Source organism: Rosa chinensis, chromosome 4 (genome assembly GCF_002994745.2).
Source record: "Rosa chinensis cultivar Old Blush chromosome 4, RchiOBHm-V2, whole genome shotgun sequence".
NCBI classification, from domain to species: Eukaryota; Viridiplantae; Streptophyta; class Magnoliopsida; order Rosales; family Rosaceae; genus Rosa; species Rosa chinensis.
In genome coordinates this window covers 12,748,158-12,768,507 of record NC_037091.1, presented here as the reverse complement: position 1 = coordinate 12,768,507, position 20,350 = coordinate 12,748,158, and the positions used below count along the sequence as shown (strand labels likewise).

Below are 20,350 nucleotides of genomic sequence, written 5' to 3'. Positions count from 1 at the left end.
AAAAAAAAAACTACTATTTCAAAGAGCTAGCTTGTCAGTAGTTGTCAACTCAATCAAAACAGAAGCTATATTCATATATGCAAAAGAGCAACATCTGGTTAAACAATGATTCAGAATATATATTCTCGAAAGGAAAATACAGATAAAATACCGGTGCATGATGTATGACGCTTCCATTTCACCACCAAGTACTGTACGCCCAGGGAAACCTCAACTTCAAAAGGTGCTATGCCATTCATTTCAACTCTGACGTGCAAGACAAATGCAAACTTCCTTCAATCATCGATTTCTAAACACAAAATATAATTCTGCAAACAATGGGGTGGAGGGCAAATGGCAAGGATCACTTGTACACCAGGACACGGTGGTCAACTCTAATAGCACAATGATACATTTTACAACAATCTCAAACTTCAGCTAAATAAACCTAGTGTTCTAGAAAGAATAGCCCCATAGCAGGTAATCTTCTGCCAAAATCTTCCAAATGGTGGAAGGCAATTACATTATCCTTTCCTCTATCTCTGCTGGGACTGAATCTAGATCACTCATATATACATTGGTGGGAACGAAATGTACCATTTGAGAGCAAACCAACTAAAAGTTTCTCGAGTCCTCTTGCTCTTGGACTAGGCCTCAAAATATCAGCATCTCCCCAAATTGAGCAAGTGTCATTTCCAAACCCACCTAAACACCAACCACCAGGCACAACTTTTCCCCGGCGGCGTTCTAAAATTTCTCTGTCTATACGGTCAAGTATTGGATCATCTGATCGAAATCCTGTGGCAAAGGCAGCTCCATTCCGAACCATAACATCAAAATCACTGGAATTGAGCAGCGGATGCTTCTCTTTTGGGGGTGTGTCAAAATTAGCATATAGTAAATTATGGTTTAGGACAGTTTTATTGAACTGCCGGGAGTTGCAAATAACAGTAGGAAAGTAGTCAGAAAGGGAAGAAGCTGTGTTTGCAAAATACATCAATAGAGTCCGTGGGAGGTTGTCAATACCAAGAACACAAAACTCCATAAAGTTACGACTTAGAATATTAAATGAAGCACCTGCACAAAAAATCATCATAAACAATTAGTTTGGCAAATTTTTATCTGTCCATGATCCAACCACTAATTTATTAAAATCAAACCCACATCGTAAGGAGAAAAGTGGGAAAGAAAACAAGCAAGTCTTGCATAGGAATGCCAGTCAATTGTAAATAACCACAATTACTACCAAGTAGTTGAACAAATTTGAAGATAGCTAATTTATTAAAATCAAAACCATATCATAAGGAGAAAAGGGAAGAAAAAAAAAACACATGCAAGTCTTGCAGAGCAATGCCCAGTCAAATTGTAAATAACCACAATTACTAGGAAGTAGTTGAACAGATTTGAGGATAGCTCAGACGAAGCTTGATAGCCATAACTGGAACATATTAATTGGTCCAAGGTCCAACAGGTTATATAGCAGTCGGTGAATTAAAACGAGTGAATTAATTGCTGTACAGACAAGTAATTTTGAATCTATCGAACTCCAAATAGTGGCATGTAACTTATATAGGCCACACTCTTTGTATAAAACTAAATAGTTAGTTAAGAATATTAGATATTTGCATCAACCACACTGCGGGCTTCAAATCAAAACTTCATCAAGGTCAAAAGTATCTCTGCTCTCTGTTGCATACTTCTATTTTGTGATAAGCAAATAAAGGTAGTGATAATGCCAGAACTATTTGGTTGTTCAAGGCAAATTCGGAAGACCAGCTGAAAGCCAATGGACATCGAGCAGATAGTCCATGCAATAATCATTCTCATAAGGAGAAATTTTATGTTAATCATTTCCATCACTCTATAGTTAGAGACACATCCTAGACTCTTACTTAGCAGTTGACCCATAATGGCATACGGTGCAGAGCACCTTTTTTTTTTGCAAAACAACAATGCCTACTTATATCCCTCCCCTAGAAAGAAAAAAATCCAGAACCCCTTATATTTAGACCGCAGACTAATTTACTTTGGAATAATTGAGAGGAACTCACAAGCTTATCAGAAGTATGAAATAAGCATATACTAGAAAGCATCCTCTATTAACAGCTAGAGATTATATCAGGTTCATTGCACTTGTTTATACTTTCAACCATAAGTTGCTAAACTAGCAGAAAGTGACATATAGGATATGCTATAAGGCAACTTATAACTAGACTGATTTTAGGTCTGCATCCGCACATGTATCATTGATGGATATATCAGATGTTTCAACCAAAAACTCGGATACTCCCCAACCCATAATTCAGACGACTGGTGCTCCAGAATTATGTTTGTCTTCCTCCTTAAGATTACTTTGGATCCTAAACCACTAGACTAGAATACTTCCCTCATCATTGTTGGCATGAAAGGTGCTTCCTTTCCACTTTGCCACCAGCTGTTGCCTGGTAGCACTGGTAGAGAACCACATTAGAAGCTCAAGCCTAACGATTGCACAAATCCAATCAATGCTTGACGAGGTCCATGCTCCAAAAACATGGTCCTATAAGTTGATACTAGTTAACTGAACCATCCTTATATGGCCTGACGCTCTTGGTCTGGTTTATGTCTCCACAACATAAAGATACTACTCATCAACAGGGAAAAAGAGACTACATGAGGATACATAAAGATCTAGCAGTGGGACTGCTGATGTAGTCTAATCACACAATTCTAAAAGCCTACCAGTTTACAGCTTACTCTAGCAACACCATTTCAAAGTTCAATATAATGTGTTCAACTGACCAGATTATGCTACTAATGACTGAAGTAAAATAGAATCATAGATGCCTAAATCCCCAGTAACTTTTGGCCAGATAACCTAGATTGACTATTGACGTTCGCTCACTCACCATATAATTCACAACGTGACATTGCAATTGGTAGTTAAATCTAAACTTATAAGCAATCATAACTTCCACAGTGCAAAAACTAGGCATTTCTCTTTGATAATTGAAATCAACTTAAGAATTTAAACATATAACCAAGTAAGGAAAAGAAATGAACCTGTAAACAACCGGTAAGCATTAGGCAACACCCTTTTCTGTGCTGCATAGAACATCACATTTTTCTCAGAAAGATAAAGCCCCGGATCAACAATGACCGGTTTCAATCTCTTCGACCTGCAGCACCACAAAACATTCAAACCCTCACATACTTCAGCATCCACCACAACATTCAAAACACCAATAACACAAAAACTCGAAAACAACAGATACAACAAAAAAAAAACAAAAAAAACAAAAACAAATGCACCTACTCTCTCCAGCCAATGTAACTCGAATGGTTCACAAAGTTCAGATCTTTGGGCAGAAACGACAAGATGTGAAGAAGATCTGCACAACCCACAAACAAAAAAGCATATCAGAAACACAAAAAATCACAAGCAACCCAGAAACAATGAACTGAAATCCAAGCCAGTACCGTCTTGTTTGAGAAGTGGGTAGTCATCAACAGTGAGGCTAATGAACCAGTCCCAATTGGCTGACAACCGGAGCAGAATCGACGCGCCGTGGAGAGTGAACGAGATGGAAGAGGAGCCTTTTCGGTACACAAAGTCAGCTTTACCGATGAGATGGACATTCTGGGCGGCTCTGAAGATGGGGACGGATTGGACCTTGAGGGCCAACTGGTCACGGTCAGTCTGGGAAGCAAAGCGGTCAAGGTGGAGGAGGTATTGGTTTCTGGGGTGGTAGGTGGCGTGGAGGAGGCGGAGGATCCGACCCAAGTCGCCTTTAGACCCGGAGAGGAGGTAGGCCAAGGAGGGAGGGGTCGGATCGGAGGAGTTGTTGTCGTGGTAGATGACACGGTGGCTCTGCTGGGTCGGGAAGAGAAACGGGTCGGGTGGCATATGGGGGGAGGAAGGAGGGGAGAAGGAGGAGGAGGAGGAGGGTGGGGAGAGAGTGGCGTAGGTGAGGGAGGCGGAGGAGGAGGGGGAGGAGGAGGAGAGGGTGAGGAAGACGAGGAGGGCGAAGAGGGAAGAGGCGAAGATGATGAGGAAGACTAAGAAGCGGTCTTTGAATGAAGGGTTGGAGGGGAATGGCGACGGCGGTGGTGGGTGGTCCGAGTTTTGCATGGCTTCTTGGAGTGTGAGTCTGTGAGTGGGGTTGAGGGTTGGGGAGGACGACGACATTGATTCGGGGGTGTTTGGTTTAACTTGTTCTTCTTGGATGTACTACTGCATTTTCGGTTTGTGTCTGGTCTCTCAGATTCTGTGCATCTCTTGTGAGTTAAATTTACGAGAATGTCTCCTCTGGAAGTAACTTTGGCGCTCCCTCTTTATCACATAGTTTCACCGCTTGCCGTGATTGTCTTTGGGAAATCAAGTTTGTGAATGTATTTATAATTGTATAGTTTATACAATAATGTTCACGTAGCGATAATTGATTAAGAAGATTATGTTGAATGACTTTTAAACGTAAATCAAATGGTGAAAAACAAAACAATTCAATTTAAAAATAATTATTTTCACTATTAAATTTACATACAACAATGATTTAAGTAATTACTAACGAGGTAAACATCATTATTCATTTATTCAAATAAAAAAAACTTGACCTAGCCGTCTTTCTGCTAGGGTTGAGAAACCTCTCCTTTACGGCGGCGGCTTCTCCGACTTCCTTTATTGCTTGCCAATAGAGGCCATGGCCATTCTCTGGCTGATTCTTCTCTTCTTCGTTGCTTTTGGTGACGATGTTCCTGTGGTAGTTTCGAGTTTTGGTGGCGAGGGTGATGTCGATCTTGATGACTTTGCTTGGTGGGTCGACCGGCTGTCTCGATCGGGGCCGAGTGAAGATGGTGAGATCTGGTTTGGTGGTGATAAGGGATCTACCCTTGATCACCATCAGATCCGGTTCGATGGTCCCGTTGACACTGATGATGGACCTGGTCTTGATCCGTCGATTGATGGTGGTGGTAGCGTCCAAAGCGGCGGCCAACTTGATTCTGTTGGCAGTGGTAAGGCTTGGTGGCAGGGCTATGTGCATCCAAATGAGGAATCTAGGCGAGCTGCTGGCTTCGTCTTTTGCTCCAGTTTCTCGTTGTCTTCCGACGTTGGTAATGGAGCAGTGGGCTGCCTTTGCTTCAAGACGGCGGAGTATCAGGTCTTCGATGGTGGAGGTGGTACTTTGGCTGGAGGCAGCGATGGTTTCTGTTCGTAATCTGATCCCTTTAGGGTGGCGATTCACGGGGGTGGCGGCGGCAGCTTGGACGGCTGTGACGGAGTGCTTGGGGTTCCCTTAGCAATTTCGCCCTATTGGGCCAGCTGGGCCTGGGGCTGTTTGGAGGGTTTGTGGTATGGCTGGAAGTGGGTGGGCTGGGTCCTACAACTTCCGGCTTGGACTCTGTCTGCTAGGGATTGGGGCTAGATTACCCTATTGCTAGGGGATTGGATGTTGTGGGTCTCTATGGCCCATAGTGCCGTTTAATTTTTGTTTGGGTCGCAAAAACCAGTGCCTTAGTTGGAACCATTCTATGTAAGCTTCGAGGTGTCTAGGTTTTTGTTATAATAAAAGTGCGTGAATTTACCAAAAGGTGGGTGTACTAGGGATTTCTGGGATTTTATTCTGCTAGAATAGGGTTTATGAGGTTCTAAGGAACGATTCTTTCTGTCGACCCCATAGGGTGTTTCGTTTTTGTACTGCTTGCTGAATATTAATGAAAGGGCTGACCTATTACCATAAAAAAAAAAAAAAAAAAAAAAAAGAGGTGAACATCAATGTATCTATACATTCTAGTTTTTTTGTGTAGATTAATAGGTCAATAAGTGAGGTTGGTTTCTTGTCATGATCACTCACAGTCATCATCATCTTGTTAGGTGTGTGGATCAAAGTGAAGTTCACGTCCCAAATTAGAGAAATAAATGAAACCATGATACTGTAGCAGTGTAGTGTAATCCCAAAAGTACTGGGTTTAAAAACAAAACTAACGGGGAGCACTAGGACACCAACATATCTAGCGACGCTGATACGTTTTCTTGCATCACAAAGAGTTAAAGACAAGTACATTTTTTTGATGAATAGAGTCATATTGCCTGGCTTGTGTGAAGTTTTCCTTGGTAGGATCGGAAACCCTACAATTTCTTGATGGTCAGTATCTGGGACTCTGGGTGCGCTTCATGCTCTTTTTATATATTAGAGTTTCTATGGTGGTAATCAAATGAGATGCATAGAACCGAATAGCAGTTTTTGCAATAAAAAGGAATTTAATCGTATAGGAAGCGTTGTTTGTGGATTGTTGCCTTACAAAACATAATGACCGAAAAAGGTTTTACAACGAGAAAAAAAATATTAAAAAAAAAAACTCCTTTACTGCAACCTTCACACAATTTTAGGAATTTTTTGAGGCAGGGGCAGCAGTGGAAGCACATAGACTAGCACCCTCCCCCGCATGCCCCTTCCTAAGTACGGCATAAATGAATTCAACAATGAAATGAAATAACAAATTTATTCTCATATATGTGGAAGCATGCACATGTGATTTCAAAGTAGTACCTCTTTGTTCCACTCCTTACAAAGGTCGTACTTATTGGTATCATAATTGAACATACACGGACCATTTGAGTTTATAATCCAGGGACAAACATTACACAATTTGGAGTCTCTTTTTTTTTTTTTTTTTAGAATGAGATAGAACTTTCATTCAATCAACCAAAACGCATACATTGGGGGGGACATAAGCCAATACCTCAAAAAACCGCGGTTACAGATATCATCAGTCCAATAGGCCCAAACTCTAACCACAAAACACTCATTTCCAAGGCTATCTTGAGCATGTGATCTCGAAAGTCCCAATAATACCCCGCAGTCAACAGCACAGAAGACGTCGTCCTCTTCAACACCGTGTCCAAACAGTACCAGACCACTTGTAAAGGATCGCTCGTCGGCAAATTGACAACAAAAGTAAACCAGAGTTGAACCAACTCGTCCACGGGAAAAACACCATAGCAATGGCACAACCATGAAACCAATACAATCAAACCCTCGCTCAATTGAGGAGAGACTTATTAGAACTAACCAAAAGCCAAAACCTAAAAACCTAATAAAACAAAGAATTCGGCCACCGCACCATGCTTCCAATTTCCTTTACGTCGGACCCCAACCGCTAGCAAACCGTTGCGCCGAGCCTATCCACACCAGCTCACCCCCTTGTAGACACCCAAGCCTACCGTGTGGCCTTCCATCGCCACTCTCTGCATCGTCTCTAGCCAAAAACAGGACCAAGCCTGGATCATTGACAATGCAAAGGACTGAAAAACATGAAAGAGAGAGCAGTCTACATCGCAACCGCAGGCCTGGATCTACTACCCACCACCAACCTTTGCCTCTCAACCTTTCTGCCCCTTTCCATCCCAGTGTGAAGCCTGCCCATCCACCAACCGCAGTCGTTTGAAGGAAAAGAGAAATCTGCTGCTGCTGCCTAAATCCCCTCAAGCCAAAAGACCTAGATCGCTCCACCAAGGCAGAGCCGACCATCCCAGCGCCCTGTCCGGCAACGCCCGCCACACACCGAAGCAAGCAAAAGCCGTCATCGATGCTGGGACGCTGCCGTACAAGCCACAACCCCGCCCCTCTGTTTTTCAAACCCTACTTTTTGCTCCGAGTATTGCGGAGCTCTCCCAGATATAAAGCCTCCAGCATGGTTCAAAAATTAAAAAAGTTACTCTAATAACTAGCTAATTTAGAGGATCCATCTCTGTTAGTTGTCCTCGATGTGCGGGGGCTGAGACTAAAACTCCTCTTTCATGACTCGTTGTGAATATCAGCCACCAAATCATGCTCATCATTCTCCTGATACTCCCCCCCCCCCCCCCTCTAAAATTTCGTGGTTGAGATCTAGAAATTCAAAGCCATGCCTATTATCTGGTCATAGGGTCTGCATATCCCACACCGCCAATAATAAAAGTATTGTTTCCAAAAATGAGCATCTGTTATCCGTACTTTGACTGCTTTCTAAAAGACAGCATAACCACGATGGAAATTGAAATACTCAGTCACCAGCAACTAAAATGGTTATTTTAAGATTCTAATGCCTACTTATAACTTGCTAAAGTACTTGTTAAAGCCGAGCCCTAGTTGCCTTTGCCTAGCTTGAAGATCCTTGACTTTGACATGTATGGTGATTGGTGGATTTCAGGTGTGACACCTGCAGCCCCCTTATCTCCAGAAATTTCATTCCTAAAGCAAGTATGATAGCGCTTCAACATATCCCCGTGGAAGTTCTGGTTATCCTCCTGATCCTCGTTGACCATCTGTTTCCAACCTTCATAGTGTTCGATTATGGCTGTAAAAGAGTAAACATCAAGGTTTAGACACCGTGAGATGGCTATTTCCAAAAGCAAGGGAAGGTTTTCTCCAAAAGCAAAAGCCAAGTTTCTCACTTCAATTTCCAAAAGCCAACAGTAAAGCACAAACATTTGAGTAACCAAAGAAAAAGTAAAGTTGTTCTCACTTCAATTACCTATCGAAGTCACATATTTGCTTCAATTGAGTATTTTTCTAGTCCACCGCATGAACCAAAGCACTGCCAGTGATCAGATGAATATTTTCTATATTTTTAGTGTATTTCTCTCTTCATTTTACTTGGTTATTCTCTTAACATTATCATTTCTAACCTAGTTTTTGTTTTTAGGTAGTTTTGAGTTGAAAATGAAGGCAAGGAGGGAATGAGGCGCAGAAATGGGAAAGAAATGGAGAAATGAAGCTTTCCTAATCCTACTAGGAAAGGGAATCCCAGTTGAAGTAGGAATCCTAATGCAACTAGGAGTGAGCTCGGAAAAATAGTGTTCAGAAATTAGAAATGACAAAGTCCCAGTTGAACTAGGAAACCTGATGACACTAGGAGTCCTAATGCTGGTAGGAGACCTGGTGGTGCTAGGAGATGTTGTGGCTTCGAGATGACTCAAGATAGTTCAAGAATGTTCTAGAATGCACAAGAAATTTCGACAATTGAAGAATGGGCTTTGAAATTGTCCAATTAAGAAGCCTGGCCCAAAGATTGAAGCATGTGACTTGCATATGAGTTTCTAGACCTTTCTTGACAGCTTGGAAGAATCATAAATTGATTCTAGTTGGGATTTTCCGTGAAAAATAAAGAATATTCAAGAAGATTTCGGAAATCCCAAAAAGGGAGAGTTTTTAGGAATCTGTTTGTGCATATTAATCAACTTCGACACAGTCCTGAGAACAGCTCAGAACGAAAAAAATTGCGATCTTTATATGGTTGGAAAGCTACGGATGTCTAGTTTCCATAACTTTTTACGGTTTGTCAATATCAATTTTCTAGAAGAAATATTTATTGAAAATGAAATTGAAATTTATCGCTTATTATCTATCTTCTCATCTGTAAATCAAGCCGATTCTTATAGAAACCTTTCATAACATATCTGATACACAATTTTCAAAATTAAGAAAAATATATCTACAACTTTTGTTTTCTGTTTTATTGTTTTCTAACTTAAAAATCAGATTCTATAGCGTTCTATGTTTTTGGTTTAATTGGATGTTTCGATATTTTGTGAGAATAAAGTTTATGTTTTGATGTTTAGTTTCCAATAATCATGAAGCATGAAAACGTTTTAGGTTTCTAGAAGACATAAATTGCGATTTTGCTATGTGATGATTTAAGTTCATTGATTTTGTGCTTCAATCCCACCTTTTATGTGTTTTGTGTTCTTTGGTTGCAAACTTAGAATATTGAGCATGTAATTGAATCCAAATTAAGATTGTTAGCGTTCTAGGTCTTAATTGCTAAATGGAAAACCTATAATTCCTTAGGTAAATCAATGAAGAGTCTTGCATGCTTGTACGGCGTTCTAACTTGTGTTCTTGGCTTAAATTAATCAAACTTTCTAAGTGTTTAATGCATTAAATATGTTTTGTTAGTGAGTAGCATTCTATGACTAGCATTGCATGTTTAATAGGGTTAACTATGGTGTGTTCATCTAGTTAATTTAATTAAGGAAAAGAAAAAAAACTTTGTATGCGTTCATCTTTGTTCTTGATTGATTTCTTCATTCACATGTTTTGATCCGTGATTTATGATTAGAAAACTCGTTTTCATGTTAATGATTGTTAACTTCATCATACATATTTCGTATCACCCCTTATCTATTTTGATTCATGGTTTGATTGATCATTGTAAATTGGTTAATTTAGTTTAGAAATAAAAACAATTCGAAACCCCTATTCTATATACTTGTAATTTTCGTATATATTGTATACTTATAATTAATTATTCTTTCTTTGACGTTTAAATGACAGGAGCACCCTCAATCTCAGGCTAGAACGATACCCTACTTACTCATACTACAATTCGTTGCAGGGTTTAAAATTGGCACTCACTTTGAGTGTATCAGCCAGCCAAACCCTGAGGTACTGAGTATCTCTTGATGACAGGACCCGCCTCAGATTCCACCTTGAAATCCGAAGAGACCCTGCGGGGCCCACTTTAGAAGAAATTCTACCAAAAATTTGACAGAACTTCCCCTAAAAATGGACAACCCAAAACCTGTAGAAAAACATCTACACTTCTAAATCATCCATCCTTATTCTCCTGGAGCCACCTTGCTCCCTATATCACAACATCTCTCATTTCATAAACAATTCTGAATTTAAGAATATTAATCTCATAGGTTATCAGAGCAATCTAATGTACAGGCGTACAAGAGAATAAAAAACAAGATAAATGACCGATGCTTTTATAATGCGGAAGCTATGACAGCTATGCCTCAACCCCAAGTACGCTCGACCTCAAGCTAAACTGGCCTGCAAACTGGGCATTTAAAACCGAAGGACCCAGGGGAAAACATTTAAAATCCGTTAGAGTGAGTGGACGAAAAATAAGTACTTTCAAATGTATAAGTAAAACTTAATGTTTTCCCAAGTTATTCTCTAAAATCTCGCATGCAGTAACAATCTTGAAAACACTCTTAATCATCCTCTTTACTGAAATCTCAATCACGTAACAAGAACATCTTTAAACCTCTTAAAATCTCATCCTCAATCCTTCTAAAAACATCCTTTTCATGAGGCTCGTTTGATGACTAGAAAGGACTGCTGTCTAGTCATCTCATGCCATCTAGGAGGGACTGCCACCCAGATGACGCATCGGAAGGGACTGCCAACCGGAATAGGAGGCGGTGGATAGAAGGGACTGCCAACTAGCCACAAGTAGTAGACGAGACTGCCGACTAACCACAGGTAGTAGACGAGACTGCCGACTAACTACCTCATATCATCTGGTAGGGACTGCCAACCAGACTATTACCTAGAAGGGACTGCCAACTAGGTAAGATACGCATGAGCCAAAACTGGTCTCCTTAATAAACTGAATAGCCTCCTCAAGAAACTGAAAATAACCTCAAAATCTCGAAAGCATCCTCGAAAGCATAAAATCAAATACTTTGTAAATCAATAAATGCTTTAAGAAAGAAAACTCAATTTAACTTCAAGGCTGATAAGTACGGAGCTCAAAGCTCAATAAATCTCGATAATTCAATCATGCTCAAAAATTCGATGAAACATTCGTACTCGTGAATCCTCATAAAAACCGATATTCGAAATCCATAATTCTCATAATATTTTCTGAATCAGTCACTTCCCGAAAATCATTCCTCAACTCAATAACTCATGAATGACTATCTCAAAAATCTACTAAAAGCCCTCGGGAAGGAATTTCAATACTAATCTCATAATTCATAAATAAATCTCGATAAACTAAATCTCATAAAACCATAAAACTCAATAATTCAAATTATAAATTAAATCTCAATCGGAAAATGCTAATATACTGCATGCACAATTAATTTAAAATAAATGTCCACTCACTGTACTATTTAGGCGACCATGCATATGAGTTTCTTCGTCAAGCAATAGCTCGGTACGTCGCCCTGTACACAATTATTTTCCGTGAATAACTATTCAACAATTAAATACGATTCTCAAAATTAAATCCTCATAAATCATCTCGCCACTTCTTCTCTGATTCAACCCAAATTTTACATCTTATACCAATTCGTTATCTTAAAGGTTCCAATTCAGAACCAAGAGATATCCGACTATCGGATTCTCGTAAATCAATAATCGAAATCCTAAATTCCCATAAATTCATAATCAATTAAAAACTTCTCCAATTCCAACCAAATTCACATATTCAACCTCTACAAAAATTATAGGATTCAACTAGCTAAAAAAAAAAAAAGAATATAAATCACTGTTCATACACCGCACTATTCACCGTCGCACTATTCCGGCGACACTGTTCATGAGGCGGCCAACTCCTCCTCCGGCCACCAAATTTCATCCACATCATCATCTCAACATTTCCAATAACTTTCTCAACTGTGACAAAGTCAGAAAATACCTTGAAGTAGCCAAACAATTAAGCACTCCAAAGTACAGTGAAATTTTCCAATTATGCTTTCTTCCTCCATGCTTCGATCTGGGTTATGAAACTTGGCGAGCATGAAGAAAGGCTCAAGGCGCTTCTAATGGACCGGGGTTTATGACCGAAGGTGGCCGGAAATCAACGTTGACCAATTTGCTACAGTAAAAATGTTGTCTTCGATCTCCACATTTCCGGCCAAATCGTCGCAAACAACTCCCACATGCGTGATAAGGAGGAGGAGACGAGTCCATCGATACTCGCAGCTCGCCATTTGGTGGCCTAGAGGTGGTGAAAGAGGAGCTTGCAGAAGAGAGAAAGAGAGAGTTGCAGAAGAGAGACTGAGAGAGCACGGGGGAAGGAGAGAGAAAAGAAAGAAAAGTTACCCGGCTACAGTAACTTTTCAAATTTATACCAATCTACTATAAACAGTAACTTTCTTATTTCGCGTATAATTTTCGCATACGAACTCTGATTTTTACATACCACCTATGCACGCGCTCGGTTTAATGTCCTCTACAACTTTCATGAAGAACATTTTCTCAAATTTTGACCCAAACAAAAAGTCAACTTTTAGGGCCCCCTAAAAGCATTGAAACGACAGTAAAAGTGTAAGTAAAAGTTGTTTACCGTCCAAATGACTAGTAAACCGGTGAATTCGGGTTCGGGACGTCACACTTGACCAGTCCATTGTCACAAAAACATAGGGAGTAATTTAATTGACCAACCCATATATACTACTAATCGACATTTCAAGGAAGCTTAAAATTGACTTAGGGTTTTGATACCTGGATTTGCTGGCCATTTTCCCCGTGCACAGTAGCCACATGTGGGTGAAGCAACAGATAATAGGCACAACCCCGGCCCCAATCAGAAAGAGGCCCTTGGTCGTCAACTCAGTACCATAAACAAGGTTTTTGAGCACTTGATATGAGGATGGAGTCACAAGAAACAAAGCACCAGGTAGAACTACATGGTTCCACATAGCCTTGGCTATTTCAGAAAGCGAATGCTCTATAAACGTTTTTGAAAACTTCTTCAAAATGTTCTTCGCCGTTGCTGAAGCTCTGTCTCTCTCTCTCTCTCACACACACTCACACTCATTTGCATAGTGGGTGCTTTACCGTTTGGACACAGCTCAACCCCCCACCGTTGATTGGCGACACCTGTCCTTCCACAAGCTTGCAGATTTCTGATTTCTCTTTTAAATTGGCGTTTGTTATTTTTGGTACAAAGGAAACTTCTTTTTTTCTTTACCCAAACTTTTAATTTTATCAACTAACTTTCTTTTCGAGTATTTTGACACTTGTCTAAATTTTCTTTTCTTTGTCTGATTATAAACCAAAAAAAAAAAAAAAACTTTACTAAATGAATTATGGAGGATTTTTCACATAAGAAGAGTGATCTCTAGCTTTTTCAATGTCGATAACATTCAGGGAGTTGCTCCAGCCATGTCTCGGATGAGCTTAAGCCTACCTAAGATTTTTGAGGAAAATAAAAAATAACAAAATAAAATTCCGCATATATATTAATAACATAAGTACAAATGAGACATCTCAAACTCCCGCGGACCAAGACGACCAAGCATAAACAAGTCAGAACCAGTAATGACTAAACAGGGGCGCTGGAATGCAGAACTATTCTTTCTATGGTTTCGAGTGCAAGAGACAGACCGGATTGAAGAATATGGAAATGGGATCCTAAAGGCCAATTCACTCTTAAATAGCTGCCCGTAGCAATATCTGCGAGGGTAACCAAAACCTCAGCTCTTGAAATATCCATGAACTGAATCACCTAAATACTTTCTGATTTATTGGCTTGCAAAAATTCTTCATACCAAGCAATTGAGGTGGAAATAATTATAGAAGCTAGTTTCTCTTCATTCTTCCATATTTTATCATTTACGTTGTTCCATAGAATTCAGATTATCATCATCAACTTTTCAAAAATTTCAGGCCTAAAAGTAGTGGTTGTTCCGACCTCCATTTCTTAAAAGTAAAGGAATGAGAAAAAAGTGGAAGTGATTGAAACTAACATGACTCTTGTTGTGGGTACCTGATAAACATGTTAATGGACCAGATTTGAAGCAAATTTACCTAAATCCGAATCTATTTAATAACAACTAGACGCCACGACACAATAATCTAGCGGATAATTGATATCCAATCACATTCGTATCAAGTGGACTAACAAATATTCGGTCCACTAATTCAATTTGTTTAGTGTAGTAAGCATTATCAAAAAATACTATAACAAGATGTTTCTTTTTCATTGGGTCAATGTATCTCACAAATACACTATTAACAAGATTAACCGGGTATAAATAAACATTATAAACAAGATGAGAGTAATCATTTCCATTGTAATTTCTTTTAATTAAATGAAGTGATTTCATTCATACGGAATAATACCAACAAAAATCACTAAAGGGCCAACTTGTAACACAACGCAAAACCAATATACATGAATCCAACTCCCAAGTTCTTAATGACCATATTTCGAGTTTGGAACTAAACACTCTCCAATACACCGGGAGACTTCGAAACCGATAGAGACACGGCGGCATACCAACCTACTCACGGCTCTAAATCCATCGTAAATACTAAACTCACTTTCAAAGCTAAAGCATACATATATCACAGGTTCACAACCACGCCAGTCAACAAGAGACCACCTCTCCTTCTACTAAACCCATGAGAGTTCCAAAGCCATAGCCAAACATCCAAAACCAGAACATGGAAAGCAACAAGGAGGAACAAGCAGAGGCAACCCTCTGGGCCAGGAAGTCGTGGGCCCTACTCTCCGCCGTCCGATCCCAGTCGCCGCTGATCCAATGCATCACAAACTTCGTGTCAATGGATCTGATGGCCAACACTCTCTTATCCGCCGGTGCATCACCGGCCATGCTCCACGCCCTCGAAGAAATCCCGGACTTCACGCCTCAGGTCCACGCTCTCTGCCTCAACGTCGGCACACTCTCCGCCGACTGGTTGCCGGCCATGAAGCTCGCCGCCCAACTGGCACGCAAGTCCGGTAAGCCCTGGGTTCTCGACCCTGTCGCCGCCGGCGCTTCCGGTTTCCGGTTGAAGGCTTGTTTGGAGCTTGTGGAGCTTAAGCCCACTGTTATACGAGGAAATGCGTCCGAGATTATCGCCCTCGCCAACGCCTCTGTGGGACCCACTAAGGTAGTGAAGTTTCTGTACTTTGAATATCTGATACTATGTTTAAGTCAGTCCAAAGGTTATTGCTTTACTTAGTTTCATTTTCTTTGAATGTTGTGAGCAATGTTGCTTTACTTAGCAGAGTAAAGTAATCATAAATCAGTTTATGCATTATAAACCCAAGTGAAATTGAACCAATATTTGACATCAACAAAATGGCCATAGTTTTAGTGTTTGGCATCATTAAAGGCTGTAACTTTAGTTGTGTTCTTTAGGGTGTAGACAGTTCCCACAAGTCCACGGATGCAGTGGAATCGGCAAAGTCATTGGCTCGAGCCAGCGGTGCCGTAGTTGCAGTTTCCGGAGCTGTGGACATTGTCACAGATGGGGAGAGAGTTGTTGGTGCTCATAATGGGGTTGCCATGATGACAAAGATTACGGCAACAGGGTGTTCTGTCACTGCTCTCATTGCTGCTTTTATTGCGGTTGATCAAGCACATGTACTGGAAGCTACAGCTGCGGCATTATCCTTATTTGGGATTGCGGGAGAGATGGGAATGGAAATGGCGAATGGTCCAGCAACCTTGCGGATCCACTTGATAGATTCACTCCACGGACTGGATGAAGCATGTGTGCTTTCTCGTGTTAAAATCACCAGCTTGTCGTGAACGATGAGGACCTGTTTATGTGGTATGTTAATTGCCATTAGATTTGTTTATTTTTCTATATAGAGTGCTCATATACTGAGCCATTACATGAATGATGAATAACATATACTGCACTTTGTTCTTGGTTGTAAGTTCCTGAATCATTTAGTGGCACTATAATATTAAATGTTGAATAGCATTTTAACTGAGCATTATTTTGCTTTGTGACTTTTGCCTTGTGAAATTTAGACTTTTGAACTGTGATAAAAATAATGTGTCTCCATATATATAAAAAAGGTTTTTAAGAAAAGAACTTGGTAAACAAATTCAAGTTGTAAGCTTCTATGAATATGTCTACACTTCCCCCAATTATATGGGTTATATAACAGTAGCAACAATTTGGTTAGAAAAGAAATATCCTTTTTCTTTTGTAGGGAGAAATGAAAATAATATCCTACTTGTCCTGTTCCACTTATTACAATGTTATAATTATTCAATTATTGGTATCAGAGTTAAACGTGCACTGGCCATTTGGTAACTACTCCAGTATCAATCAGCACACCTCTTTTGGTCTCCCTTGTTATGTATATATCAGAATTGGGAATGTACCAACCCACTTGAATCATCAAAAAAGTTGTTTAGTAACCTGGCATGATACATTAGGTTGTAGATAATTGGTTGGCCTTGTTTGTTTTTACTGAAAATGGGTATCTAGAAATAATTTGTGGCATCTACAGCCTACTATAGCCATAGCATGTGCTTTCTCCATCAAGTAGGTTCTGTACTTGTGTTTACTTTCTACTTCCTGTGCCATTCATCTTTTAAAGTTGTTAGTGTTTCGTGCAATAACATGTGTCTTTGGAAAACATGTATCTTTGGAAGTTTCTTGTCTAAAACTTAACTGTTTTTGTTTGACTCTTTCACAAATGTTTGGTTTAAGATAAATAAAGCAAAGTGTCTCTGCTAAACTCTCCTTATTTTTGAACTTCTAAAACTGAAGTTGAATTATGAATAGATTAGTTGAACATAGTCCTACACCCCAAGTTTTGCAAAAATGATCTTCATGATCCTTTATTGGATCAAAGAAAGGGTACTTTAACAGAAACATGTCACTGGTTGTTGAAACTCATGTATTTATGATGTAATACATATAGAAGATGCTGTTGTTCCCTCTAAAAAAATAAAAAAGTTAGTGCCTCATTAATAAGGAGCTGTTTTAGGCCTTTGTATGATTATCATCTCACTTTGCAGATGTAGAACAATAAGGTGTCAATGCTTATATTAGAGTTCCTTCTTAAATGTGCCAGCAGCTTATGTTTAGAGTTAAGGTTTGTGGGTAGCAGCTTAACATGCTTACTAGTATGATGGATAGGATTGGTGTTATACACCTGTCATGGTACCGTGATGGTGTATCTATTGGTGTTCTGTGACATTAGTCTGATTATGATCAGGAGATTTTTAGTTTGACTTTGTCCCAGGGATTACCGTATTTGAGACCTTTATTCATATTCAGGGAAAATGCTTAATTTTAAGTCATTTGTTTCATATGAGACTTCTACAAATCTTACTATCATGTGGTTCTGATTGGTGCTTATACATCTTTCATTATACCATTATGGTGCATGTATTGATGTTCTGTGAAATTTAGTATGATTATGGTTAGGAGTTTTTAGTTTGATTTTGTTCTCACCTTCAATTAGGCATTACCATATTTGAGCGCGACACTTTAAATACATAAGACAGATTACAACTGAGATATAACTCCACACCTGTAGCCAATGCAATGACACACTGTAAATCAAAACAGACAGAGTTCTCAATAGTTTAAGTGCACAGTAACCCTCAGCAAAGTTTCTGCACCATCTGTTGCATGTTGGCCTGGAGGAATCAGTGGTCGCAGCTCTGCGATTCCATTGGCATTCTTAAACTTACCTGTGCCACTGGTCACTGACAACTGTGACATGGTACTTCCAATCTTGTACACTCCAAAGAAGTTGAGGTTATCATTATACTCCCCTCCTTCCACCATAGCTGTAAATGCCATCAGCTGTCGTGATCCATCTGCCGAGCTTGCCATATAAATTCCTTGAGCTTTTCCAAGTGTTTGTGATCCCAAGTCGGGGCTAGAGGTCAGTATGTCGTCAATGACAGTGATTGTCCCGAATCCCAGTCCCAGTCCATCTGCTGCTAGCTGGGTTGCGATATTGCCATTCTGGTTCTGTTGATCTGCATTTCCTGCAAAAGCTGTACCTGATAAGCCGGTTCCTAGTGGGAGACCGGTGGCACCATTTACAGTCGGCAGGGCACCATTGGCATTTGGGACAGCCACCCCACCACTTGGAACATTGAATCCTATTGGCTTGGCGAAGGGGACTTGACTGCTGTAGATGTTACCTAGCAAGCCAGTGATCGGCCTAGCTGTAGGGCTACTGCCACCAAGAATGTCATGCATGTATAATTCAAGAACTGGCTCTTTGCCATCTGCTGCAGGATCAACTGAAAATGCTGCGTGCATATTTGCAAGTAGCATCACAAGGAAAACAGATGAAATTGTCTGCTTGAACATCTTGAAAGATTGGTATCGTAGACTTGAGGATTGAATACTGAAGTTTTCTTGCTGATTATGTTTTCTTGCTGATTATGCTTCTTGGAAACAGGCATTGCTCTTGATATAGAGGAGATGGGCACATGGAGTGGTTGAGTGGACTCAAAACTCAGGAGGTGAAGTTGTTAGTTTTGTATTATTTTTGGATTCTGGTTTAGGTGAATTAGGTACTCGTCACATATAATGATGAAACATGGAAGTGGGTTTGTTGTATCACTGATTCCAGGAGACATTCTCTGTAATTATCGGTATTTGCAATTTATTTTATTTTCACAAATTTGATGTTAAGAAAACAAACGAAATTCTATGCCATGAGTGCTAGATCATACATTACTGCCATTAGTGTGTCTTTAGTCATGGGTAGGTCAGCAGAAGAGATCAGAAAGGCATGTGAGCGGGATAATGAAAGACTGGAAATTCAATTCAAGTCTAAGCACACCTTAATCTTCATGTAAATTGTAAAACTTATGTCGATAGTAGACGAAGCAAAGCAACCGAAAGAAAGAACGTGAAAAACCCTAGCAGATTATATTCTGTCCCTCTCAACCTCGTCGATATCCTGATATCGACGTTTTCTTCCTACCTCTCATAGGGCCGCTGTCGTTCCCCACAGACGGTGTTCGAAATCTAGTACCCTGATTTGTGAAGCAAATGAGGGAGTACTTGGGGTTTCGCCCCGATCTTCTCTTGCATGTACATTGTTGGTATTCGAAGCTAGTTGATCTTCGTTTGGGTGTTTCTTGATTTGGGGGTTCTTTTGTTCTGATGGCGGCAACGTTACACCTTCCTCCTGTGTGAGCATAAACTTGATGATGGATCTACTCCCCTTGTGGTCAATCACCAGGTCTTTGGTTTTTAGGGCTCCTCTTCTGTCCGCTGTCTCTTCCTTGGTGCGGAAGAAGTGAAGTGGATAATAGTTCTCCTCTTGAAGGTGGAGGTGTTGCGTGCAGGTTTAGCTTTGTGGCGGTGGTGTTTGGTGGCTGTCCGAGCCCCAAGGTTGCTATACTGGCTCGTTATGGTGGTTTGCGAGCTGTACTCTGTGTTAGCCGATGGTTACTTGGTAGCCTCTAGCAGCCGCATCTTTTGAGACGAGTGAGCTACCCTATGTTTGTTGGTTCCGATGATGGTGGCGTGTAGTCCAAGGCATTACTTGCGTTTAGTCTTGTGGTGGTTCACCTGGCATTACTTTTGAACCCTACATTTCCCTCGGGCTGGGACTAATACTCCGAGTACCTGGCTGGGACTAATACTCCGAGTACCGTCCTAAGGCTCTAGGGAGCTGTTCTTGTTACTTTCCTGAATTTTTAATCATGGAGATGTGACTAGGTTTTGGGGTACTAGTATTTTTTAATAGTTCATGGCTTTAGTTTTTATAAGTTCCATGAGTTCATACTTTTCGGTGTTAGTTTTGTTTAGAAACGAAACTAAAGTTACCTAAGTGGTGTCTCTATTTGTCCTACCCATTCATGTGTAATATTTGTTTGTAATATTATTATCTTCCGATATAAAAAAATAAAATAAAAAACATGTTGATATTAGAT

At 40.1% G+C, this 20,350-nt stretch overlaps 3 protein-coding genes across 4 annotated transcripts; 1 reads left to right on the top strand and 2 right to left on the bottom strand.

Annotated features, from left to right (window-relative positions):
- Positions 1 to 38: 38 nt before the first annotated feature.
- LOC112197569 (beta-glucuronosyltransferase GlcAT14A) lies at positions 39 to 4,293 on the bottom strand. Its single transcript, XM_024338302.2, has 4 exons — positions 3,439 to 4,293; positions 3,275 to 3,350; positions 3,022 to 3,137; positions 39 to 1,056 (listed from the first exon to the last, which is right to left on the bottom strand). Exons 1-4 carry the CDS (start codon positions 4,145 to 4,147, stop codon positions 542 to 544), a joined length of 1,416 nt encoding a protein of 471 aa, XP_024194070.1. The 5' UTR covers positions 4,148 to 4,293; the 3' UTR covers positions 39 to 541.
- Positions 4,294 to 14,920: 10,627 nt separating this feature from the next.
- Positions 14,921 to 19,102, top strand: LOC112200353 (hydroxyethylthiazole kinase). Of its 2 annotated transcripts, XM_024341375.2 has the most exons (3): positions 14,921 to 15,581; positions 15,833 to 16,247; positions 18,862 to 19,102. In XM_024341375.2, exons 1-2 carry the CDS (start codon positions 15,132 to 15,134, stop codon positions 16,223 to 16,225), a joined length of 843 nt encoding a protein of 280 aa, XP_024197143.1. In that variant the 5' UTR covers positions 14,921 to 15,131; the 3' UTR covers positions 16,226 to 16,247; positions 18,862 to 19,102. The 2 variants fall into 2 exon arrangements, with proteins under 2 accessions (XP_024197143.1, XP_040375016.1); XM_040519082.1 differs by lacking the exon at positions 18,862 to 19,102 and having other exon boundaries at positions 15,833 to 16,432.
- LOC112200354 (dirigent protein 18) lies at positions 17,838 to 18,853 on the bottom strand. Its single transcript, XM_024341376.2, has one exon. The coding sequence runs from the start codon at positions 18,768 to 18,770 to the stop codon at positions 18,021 to 18,023; it is 750 nt and encodes a 249-aa protein (XP_024197144.1). The 5' UTR covers positions 18,771 to 18,853; the 3' UTR covers positions 17,838 to 18,020.
- Positions 19,103 to 20,350: the final 1,248 nt, after the last annotated feature.

Coding starts and splice junctions, on each gene's coding strand:
- LOC112197569 (XM_024338302.2), bottom strand. CDS start 4,147: ATGTCGTCGTCCTCCCCAACCCTCAACCCCACTCACAGACTCACACTC. Junction 3,351..3,438: donor CCCACTTCTCAAACAAGACG/GTACTGGCTTGG, acceptor TGGGTTGTGCAG/ATCTTCTTCACATCTTGTCG. Junction 3,138..3,274: donor AGTTACATTGGCTGGAGAGA/GTAGGTGCATTT, acceptor GTGGTGCTGCAG/GTCGAAGAGATTGAAACCGG.
- LOC112200353 (XM_024341375.2), top strand. CDS start 15,132: ATGGAAAGCAACAAGGAGGAACAAGCAGAGGCAACCCTCTGGGCCAGG. Junction 15,582..15,832: donor CCTCTGTGGGACCCACTAAG/GTAGTGAAGTTT, acceptor TGTGTTCTTTAG/GGTGTAGACAGTTCCCACAA.
- LOC112200354 (XM_024341376.2), bottom strand. CDS start 18,770: ATGTTCAAGCAGACAATTTCATCTGTTTTCCTTGTGATGCTACTTGCA.